At 40.9% G+C, this 10,819-nt stretch overlaps 1 protein-coding gene across 1 annotated transcript in view; it reads left to right on the forward strand.

Moving 5' to 3' along the window:
* The window catches only part of LOC146785465 (vesicle-associated membrane protein 2-like), a 324,297-nt gene extending 313,726 nt beyond the window's left edge, over positions 1-10,571 (forward strand). The window contains exon 5 of the mRNA XM_085634527.1: positions 8,705-10,571. Coding sequence (XP_085490653.1) covers positions 8,705-8,721 — 17 coding nt within the window. The 3' untranslated portion in view covers positions 8,722-10,571. The remainder of the gene's footprint in view (positions 1-8,704) is intronic.
* Positions 10,572-10,819: the final 248 nt, after the last annotated feature.

Here is a 10,819-nt window from a genome sequence, read left to right on the forward strand (position 1 = left end):
TCTTGGCGGGTGTGCTATTTAAGCCTCAGCTTCCTCTGCTCATTTCCAACCAAAGAGTCAGAGAGAGGCCACACAGGTTTGCGGTATAAGCTCTGTCAGCTACAAGTAATTGGGATCTAATCTCTGACCGGCTTTGATCCGTTTGCCGGTTAAGTTTATTTACTTCCCCCTCTTTTGGTCCCTTTCTCTCTCTTTTTTTACCCTGTCCAGATGGTAGTTTTGACAGAATACCCCTACTCCTGACTCATGGAGCCTGTCCTTTTAATCTTTGGTGTAAGCATTCATGGGTTCATTCTAGTTCTTTTGTTCACCATGTTTTTACCGTGTCCTTGAGCCACTTGACACATTACCACGTATTTTTTGCGTGCACCGCCACTTATAGCACGCTTTTGACGCAGCCTCACGTGCCGTACCGCTCCGCACCTACACCGCGGTATGCCATGTCACTCATGTTACTTGATATTGCTTGAGGCTAACATTATATGTGGTATGTTTTGTGTATGTTTGTCTCTTCCCTCACACAGGATTGGAAATAAGAAGAATACCCCCTCTGCCAGTTAAGGCGCCTTAGCGTGCGCCACACAGAGACGGCTATACACACTCTGTTAGACCTGTCCTCTCACCTTCCACTTTCTTGGTCCTGATGAAAGCCAGCCCCAGTTTCCAGGCACTGGCTGAAACATGTTGACCCCACTGGATGGTGGCGGCCATTGATACCTCCTTATCCATCCCCTGCCTCCTTTTAATGCTGCCCATGGCCCTTTATTAAATAATTCTAATTGGTTTTTGGGACCAGAGGGACAGCTTTTAAATATACACGCACTACACCATCACTGCACATTCACCTTGACAATAAACCAGCTCCGCTGCAATTTCAGGCATCGCAGCACACTTGGAGGACATTCGGTACCCCTAGTGGGGGCCGATGATGAAGCATGCCACCAACTAGGTTGGTGGGTGAGGCCTTCCTTAAAAACCTAAATGGTTTCCCTTGACTAAAGAGACTATTCTGTTTCTTCATATCTACATACACATATCCCCTCGACCGTGGGGCTAGTTCCTTATTGTACTCAGGGGAATTGAACCAGCTTCCTTTTTTCCTCTCTCTCTCTTTGATTTATATAGAATTTGTTGGAATATCCGCGATGTAAAGGCATGCGTGGTAAAGGTATGCCTTATTTCGACATACAACCAGTTTAGGGTTAATATGCCTCCTCAAGCGCTGGCTTCACAGAGTAAAATTCAAGCTACACTTGTGATGCTTTAGTGACTCACAAATCTTTTAATAATAATAACTTGCTTTATATACATTGCTTAATACCATACTTCTGACATTTCCAAGTACTGAAAATAACCAGTGTTACTATTACCCAGGGCCACTTGCATTATGCATCAGAGGAGCATCACATTATGCAGGAGGGTTGATTAAATCATGCAGAAAAAAGGGCAAATTATGTGGCATAATGCGGCACATTTTTTGATAGTATGACCAGTACTACTTCATTATTTTGACATTTTTACACATGATAATACTGTCTACACAAATATTTCACTTCATTAGTACCAGGTTAACAACCAAATACAGAAATAAGGAACTGAAATATGACCAGTTTTGCTTTGCAAAAGGACCTTGCACTGTGCACAAACACGTTGCTAAGTTTTTAGTAAATTTTGATCCATTCGATTTAGAAACAATTTTTTTTTAAAGTCTATTGATTATGCAGCAGATGATGAATTATGTGGCTATTGCAGGAAATGCATAATTATGAAAAAAGCTGCTGATTCAGGATCTCATAATTCCAGTGGGCCTGCTACTGTACTATACTTACAGAGGCTTTCGGGCAGCCCTCTTCATTCATTAGTCTGTTATTGTGTCATTAACATTTTTCTTCCAGCCACCACAGTATTCAGCATATGGTAATGGGTCAGCCGACTTCAGTCATTGGCTAAATTCACCTCGAGTCACAGGATTCTACCCTTGTAAATCCAAAGTAGTTCCCTGAGTGCCAGGGACTACAATGGCGACGTGTTCTTTTTGGCACCAAATGGTGTGTGACTCACACACACCACAAACAAGCATCCAACTATGAAGAACTGATCATTACTGGTGGCTGTCAAAGAAAGCTCTGTGATGTAGAGAGCTTGGCCAAGATCGGCATGTGCCTACTTCTGTGCCTGAAAACCCCACGACTGTGCCTCAGTGGCCCCCAGTCCCACCCCAACCATATAATTCAAGGGCTGCAGTCTAGCCCAGCACTAGAGAACACAAAGCTGTGAATGCTGACACTCACAATGCACCCCAGTATACCAGCACATAGTACATCTCAACTCCAGGGCACACAGTGGTTTCAACATGCAGCCTGCCATTGCTTGCAGACACTTAACAAAATATTCCATTTTAGAGTAAGCCATCTGGTTGCTGTGAGAATATGTGCACTAGGACCCTTGCGGGTCCGGGCGTATTCCAAAGAGGAATTATGTAACTTGCTGGGAGGTGTTAAGGTGTTGTCATTAACGGTTATGACGTAATCAGTGTGTGGTGTATGATCGTATGCTGAGGAGTAAAGACCTCTTTCACAGAGCTCCATGTGTTGTGTATTTATTTGCATGGTCCCAGGCTGGGAAGAATGCTACAATTGATGATGAGTGGGGGATACGAGCCCTGAAGAAACAAGAATGCTCTCCCTGGGTGTTTGCAACAATACAGTACACTGTTGAGTTTCGGAGTGTCATAGGCTGCAGAAATATTTTAGTATGTTATATGTCGAATAATTCAACCTGTTACAAATGCTTTTAACTACAGTGATGAAAGCAAAAAAAACAAATGATGGACCGCTGCAGAACAATGCAAACATTCCCCCAATCACAAAGATCTGAGTTTAATCCATTGTTTATTTGCTCACCACACCATCCCAGTTTGGACCCAGCCATATGCATATCAATCTTGACCCTGCTCCTCATGGGAACAGTCCAGTCCGAACTGCTAAGCCAGGTCCTCCTTCGACTAGAAACATGCATCCTGGGACAGGTTTTGGGGTACCACCACTAAACAGCCAGGCTTGCTTAAATCCAGTGGCGCAGTGAGCACGAGACCCACGTCCGGGCATACCCTTCCCACTTAGGGCTACAAAAGCAAAGAGAACAAATGATTGACGGAATGCTGAACAATGTAAGCATTCACCCCCCAGTCACAAAGATCTGAGTTTAATCCATCGTTTTTTTGCTCACCACAACACCACAGTTTGGATCCAGCCATATACAAATCAGTCTTGACCCTAGCCCGAACTGCCAAGTCAGGACCTCCTTGGACCTTAAACAAGCATCCTGGGGCCAGTTTCCAGTATCACCCCTCATCAGCCTACACAACAGTGATGGTATACTGGTATATGGAACAACATAAAAAGAACATGACAAGGCTCTTGCACAAGTGTGCCAGGTTCTTGTGGATGCCGGTCTCAATTTGAACGCAACAAAGTGTGAGTCTCACAAGACCAAACGTAAGTTCTTTGGGCACATATTCTCCGATGGGGGAATGAGTCCTGAACCAGTTTAAGTGCAAGTACTGTCAGCTACTTGCCCCCCACAAGATGTCATCATGCTGCGATCTTTGTTAGGCATGGCCACATATTGCTCAATGTACATTTGTGACTTTGCTACTGTGAGCGCCCCATTGAGAGACTTCACAAAACTAAATGTTCCTTTCCAGTGGTCTCCTGAATTTGATCAAAGTCTCAAAAGAATAAAACATGCGATTGAGAAAGCAACTGAAATGGCCTGTTTTGACTCCAAATTACATACTGTGATCACAATAGATGCAAGCCCTGCGGGACTGAGGGCAATCCTTGCTCAATGTAATGGTCATCCAAATGCGCAAAGACACATTGTGGCCTATGCCAGTCGAAGCTTGTCTGACATAGAATGTGCCTATTCTCAGCTGGAGTTGGAGGGTCTGGCTGTCGTGTGGGCCTGCTAACATTTTAATCTGTTCCTATATGGATATTGTTACAGACCACCAAGCGCTGCTCATTATTTTTGGAAACCCAAAAGCCAAGATGCCCACTTGTTTGAGAGGTGGAGGGTGCAAATGCAAGAATACGACTATGCAATTGCACACAAGCCAGGTAAAGATCAGAACCCTGCTGATTACTTTCCATGAGCACTGCTACATTGCCCCAGTTCAACATCCAAAATGGCTGATGAGAACATCAACTTCATTGTGAGTTCCAGCACACCAGCAGCCCTATCCATTTAACACATTATTACTGCTACTAAAGCTTACAATATGCTTGTCCTCAAAGACTTTGTTTTAACTCAGTTGTAGAAGAGTACTCGACATTTTGCTGATGATGTTGAATTTCAAAAATTCAAAAATGTGCCTGAACAAATAGTCGCAAGTTTGGGGACAATGGAACATTCACAGAGGAGAGATATGTGAACCTCCAAGATCGAGAGAAGATATCGTAAATGGGATCTGAATATGTCTCCATGGGGAATGAAATTATTGCTTTGTGATCGCTATGTCTAAAGTAACATTTGTAGTGTAACAATATTGCCAATGTACATGTAACGTGATTTTTTTATCCATCATGCCTTGATTTCAATAAAAAAAGATTTATAAAAACAAATTAAAAAATGTACAGGATGAACTGTCCATTACAAGGGAATGTGTTGTTTTGAGAGGCTTGAGATTCATCATACCTGAGAGAGCAAATCATTGAACTAGCCCACGAAGGACATTGTGGCATTGTAGCCACCAAAGGAGCCCTAAGGGACCGAGTGTGGTTTTAACGGCTAGATGAGAGGGGTTCGAGAGAACTAAAAAAGTGCCATTTTTGTAAATGTTTTTCCCCCAAATTGACACGGCACCCATTGACAATGTCTGACCTTCCAGTGCATGTCTGGGAAAAAGTTGCAGTTGCTTTCTTTGGGCCCTTAAGAAATGGACATTATCCCATGGTAATCATTGATGAGTATTTGCGCTTTCCTTTAGTGGAGGAGTTATCATCAACAACCAATGAAAAGGTTATTGAGCGGCTGGATGACATCTTTGCAGCATGTGGTATCACCTCCATTCTCAAATCTGACAATGGTTTGGCATTTAATAGGAAAAAATTCAATGACTTTCTAGTCAGACTCAGTATCAAGCATCAAAAGAGTACACCTCTGTGGCGCCTAGCCAGTTGTGTAATGGAACCATTCATGGGTACCCTCAAAAGGGTAGTTCAATGAGCATCGAAAGAGAGAATAGAGTTAAACCAGGCCCTGTGTCAAGCCCTTAGTGCTTATCATTCAACTCCTCTCTCCACAACGGGTGCGACTCCTATCACCTTGCTATTTGGGAGAGCTGTCGGAACCAAACTGCCACAGTGGATAGCACACTGATCCATGAATGCTGATAAGGTTCGTGTCCCCGACACTTCTCGAAAGTGCAAGATTAAAACATATGTCAATTGGCATCGACGAGCTCAGGAAACAGTCTTCGATGACAGTGACAAGGTCCTGGTCAAGCAGAAATGAAAGCGGAAAACAAGCACTCCATTTGCTGTAGATCCTCTGAGGGTTGCGACATGCAAAGAACACAAGGTGACAGCTCATCGTCCCCGAAAGTCCATCTCACGGAGCTTGTCACTCTTTAAGCACCTACCTCAAAGTTCGTCAGCTCCTACAATCATGAATGAGGCAATCATGTCTAACAGTCCAGCTCAAGCATCTAACCTGTGCCATTGGTGCACAATCGCAGTGCATCTCAACCACCTCATACCACTCGATCTGTCCAACTAGTGCGTGCACCACAACAACTTATTGAGGATATATGATGTAACTGTTTGTACTTTTTATTTAACAAAGGGGGAGATGCAGTGTTGTGAGACTATGTGCGCTAGGACCCTTGTAGGTCTGGGCGAACTCAACAGAGGAAATACATAACTTGCTGGGAGGTGTTGGAGTGTGGTTATTAACAGTTATGACGTAATGAGTCTGCAGTGTATGGTTGCATGGTGAGGAATAAAGACATCTGTTACAATGCTCTTAGTATGGCGTATTTATTTACATACTCCTGGGCTGAGGAGGATGCTACAGTTGCCAAGGCAGTAAGGCATCAGGTTTTGTATCCAAACTTGCCTCGACATGCACCAGGTTGGATAGAATAGCTTAAAGCACCATTATGTCTGAGGTTTTGAACAATCACTGGCTTTTTGGCAGCCTGAGCTGTGCTTTGGGGTTAGATTTGACTCTTGGAGGTTCCATTTGGGAATTGGACAGGCTATGGTGCAGCTTCCTGAAACTTAGTGGAAACTTTGAAACATGGCTAGAAAAAAACTTAACCAAAATAAAAATGCACATTACAAGCACAAAGGTAGTTGATTAATAAGGAGAAAAGTGGGTTTGCTGTATAGGAGGCGAGATCACAAGACAAAGAGCTGATGAATTCGAGCAGCAGCATAAAGAGAGACTAAAGGAGCAGAGGACCTAGGACCATAGCTGTGCATAGAGGAGCAGCAAATTCCATAGCAAGAAACAAGGAGTTACCATCCAGAAAGATACATTTCCCATTAGCAAGAACTTTATTTATTGGCATTCGCCGGACATTCCAGAATATTTTCTCTACCAGTCCTATCTTAAGACCTACCTGGAATAGTTCTTTACCAACATTATGACAGGATTATGTATAAAGAAATGGATTCTGGGTGCCATTACACGTGTGTTTCACGGACTCAAGCTTTATTAATCTCCTGGGTCCTAATGCCACTCAAAAGGTTAGTTCAACAAACTAAAATTCTGTATTTATTCAAATCTGTTTGAGCTAGGAACAACTATATTGGTAAATGTTTAATTAAATGCTTAATTAAACAATGACCAAGCTAATAACTGAGACACTAGTCACCAAATGCCAGAACAGCTATTAGTAAAGACAGGTATAGTTGAAAAAATCCTTAAATACTAAACTATTTACTGCATCTTTGTATAGGTGTGCTTTAACATGTTATGATGTGTTCAGTTAATGAAGGAGGCATTCTACCATATGACAGAGTCATGCGATTGAGTAAATGATGCTTACTTAGTTAATCAAACGGCATAGAGTAGAAGCTGCTGCAGATCATGAAGGAACCTGCCATCTATAAACTGTCCCATTGAGATTCTTATACGAGTGTTACATTTTCTTTTGCTAAGTGCCAAGTGAAGGTTGTAAGTTTTGAAGCAAAGGGTTCCTGTTCAATGGGACCTGGCAGTTGATTGGGAAGTTTTCTCTACGGAATAAGATTGCTCCTTCTCTTATTCAATCTAAAAACGTGACATTGAATCTTCTGCATTGGACCCCTGCTCGTTTGCATAAACTAAAGTTTAGAGATAATGATCTTTGTTGGAATTGCAATTTGGTCTCTGGCACTCATCAACATATGTTTTTCGAATGCTCACTGCCTTGAAATATCTTTTAAATGTAATTTACCATTGGGAGCAGACAGACATTTGGAGTATGGGGTCTCGACTCACAATTTTAAAATACATCTTTTGGTGAAGTTGTTTTTAAAATTGCAGGTTTGAAAATGCCTCTTTTAGAAAGTGCAAACAACTATAACAACAGTGGTTGGTTTAAATTCAAAACTGTTTAGTAAAGGAACAGTTAGTTAATAAACTGGACCTATGTTTTCATATCACACTTCATTAGATATGGTTAATACATTTTAAACAAGTCTTCAAAGGATAAACACCTCTTCAACACAAATCCAATCTATACAATAAACTGATGACAGTGAAATCATGTACAAATAAGTGATAGTAATTTAGCATAGTACTATTATTATAGAAAACGAAAATGACCAAAATGGATACATAAAAAAACACATCAATTATTCGGACCAGTCCAATGTTTTTTTAACCGAAGGGTTATATCATGGCAGCTGGAAACTAGCCTAACACTATTGGAACCGCCACTCGGGTTCCAAAACATCGACTATGGGTGGGTTTGTAGGTATGCATCTTGGTTCCACTGTCCATATCGGTGTAATATACATGGAATTCCCGATGGTTGTAGTCAAAGCATTTCGAACCATTAGTCTCTATGGGTTCTCTTAAAGGCTTTGGACTGGTACGTCTTATATCTTCAATGTGTGGCTGATCCCAACTGAAATTCTGTTGTGTGCAAAGGGGACGACTCTTTTCTTTCTTCAGGGGAGCTCTAAATTGTTTCCATCTCTACAAAGAATTTGTGGTTTTTCCACCAATTCTTTGTAGAGGATGGAAGCACAAAGAACTCGTGCTTTGCAGTAAAATAGATTTCAAAATGAAAATAATTTGGAGCTCCAGCACTGATGAGAGATGTTATGAATGCTTCCCAAGAAAAAGCTTTGTCAACCTAAATTGTGCCAATCCTCTCAGTCATCTGTGAATAAAGTGCTGTCACACTGCTGCTTATCAGTGTATTGCTCTGCCCTAAAAATAAACTGTTTTATAACCTTATAGAGCATCTGAGACACTCAAATGCCTATGTTAATGCTTTATAAACTATATTGCCATTTAAATACATTTACAAGTGAAATAAGCTCTGCACTGAACAACTATATATATAATTCTAGACTCCCCTCTTTACAGTGCCTACACGAAAGTGCTAACTGCTTATAACAGTACTGAGTATGTGTTTTAGGGAACAATTATTTAATTCAAAAACATGCTGTTTAACTTTTTCTTTTTTTTCTTTACATTACAGTTTATTTCAGCACTTGAGGAACTGAAGAGAGAATACCTGGCATGGCTTTCTTCATAGTCCAACTCTATTCTGATGTTTACTCATTGAACTCGGCTTTTTGAACTCCTGGCGTTTTATTTTTGTGGGGCAATGGGAGGGCGGGATTTCCTGTAATAATCCATACAAATTTGATGTTGTTTGTTCAGTACTCTGTTGTTTCTATAGAAAATTGTACCAGCTAAAACACTGCCAGTTGCTACAACAAATCCTCATGATGCATGTCATTTTTCCATTCCTAATATCCTCTCTCATGAAGTTTTGGGGTGAGGCAAACCCCGAAGAATATTGTGCCGCCTTTGCCAAGTGGACAGACATGGTAACTTTGGAGGAGTGTCAGCAAGTTTTTCCTATTTGTTGACATGGTAAATAGGACTAAAGAGAGCATGTTGATGGACTGCTGACTATAAGAGGCAAAAGGGCGGTGATGAACACATTCATGTGCATATTGTGTCAATTCCATAAAATAGCTTTCCTTATTATTTTAAATTTTTAATGAAAAATTATTCCGCAATGATGCAAAACAGGATACAGGGAAGATTATGGTTATAGTTTCTTAAGAGTAGGTATGAGTAATGAGTAACAAAAATGGTGGAGCGCTCTCTCTCGTTTGTTTTCATTTCAGGGAGATCTTAAAAAAATGGCAGTTGTGACCGAGAGCCTTATATCTTACGAGGTGACTTCTGTGTTTTAAGGCAGATGAAGGCTTTTATAAAATGCTAGGATTCCATTTATTTGATGCCATTGTATTTTTACTATAACATTTGGAGGTTAGGCTTTACCAATAAGATTGTAGAAGACAGCACAATTATTATGCAGTTGTACGAGATTGATACATTCCTATATCTAACCATAGCTTTTCTCTTCCTCTTTGTGGGCGGGGTCACTGGCTGTGGGTAGAACTAAAATTACAATAATTGTGAATGTGGATAAAAACTTAATGCTTTCATTTGTATGAGGCTAAATTCCCAATAACTGAATACAGGCTTCACCAAAACCACAATAAGTAACCATGTGACGGTTGAGTACTTGCCACCCTAGAAAAACTCATGTTCTTGGGGGAAAGATGCAACTTTCTCAGTTTGCTGCTGTGTACACAAAGAAAGGTTTGGCAATATCAAACTCTACTGGGAATAATGAGCCAATCACTGGAGCCATTCTTCAAAAGTAAAGGGTTAACGAAAGTGACATGCCACCCCCTTTTATTCTGGAATTCACTGAGGTAAGTGATATCATATCATACCACTTGTAATCCCATTTGTGACCCAGAGTAGTCTTTTTTAATCGTATTTTTAAGTAAAATGTGATTCCTCAGGATATTAATAGGGATTGGTAAGAGGCACCAACAAATCAGTGTCTAAAACAAACACAAGTCAAAGTCATATCTTTGAAAGTCAGATAAAATCATAGGGTTTCCAAAGTAGCACACACCAATTGTAAGCAGCAGCAGCTACCCTTGAATGCTACTCCCTCTTATTAAAAATGGAAATAAGGCGTATTTCTTTGTATTCAGACTAATTGTACATGAATGTGCCCTAAATATTCATATTTTATTCAAATTTTAGATGTTTTCAGGCCAATTCACAAAGGTACGTAAGAGAACGTAAAAGAGTACAACAGGAGTGTTACTTTACGTACTCCAAAATACTTTTGTGATTAGGCCCCGTTATTTCCCTCACTGTTGAGACAGAGGATCATCTTCTCCCATTTTAGGAAACCTCCTGAATGAACCTTGCAGCAGACTTCATTATGTTCTTGAGGAGTAACTAGTGTTAGTAGACTTTGTGCCAGTGTGAATAGTCTGAGATACTGTTCCTTACTCTCCCACCCTTTGCTTTCCTCTAGGCAGATATCTAGATGTTAGATAGCGGAAGTGGAGTTGGCATGACAATAGCGTATACCAACAAAAAAAGGTTCAGGAGGGTTTGGTCCATGACAGATTTTCCAGGTACCCTCATACGATATATATGCATAGAGTAAAATAATATGTCTGTGGTTACCCTGAAAATGTTGAATGGATCTGGCCCACCCAGACACGCTGAACACTCTGGCTCTAGAACAAAGAACAGACAACATGAT

The sequence above is a fragment of the Triturus cristatus genome, chromosome 11 (genome assembly GCF_964204655.1).
Source record: "Triturus cristatus chromosome 11, aTriCri1.1, whole genome shotgun sequence".
Lineage (NCBI taxonomy): Eukaryota > Metazoa > Chordata > Amphibia > Caudata > Salamandridae > Triturus > Triturus cristatus.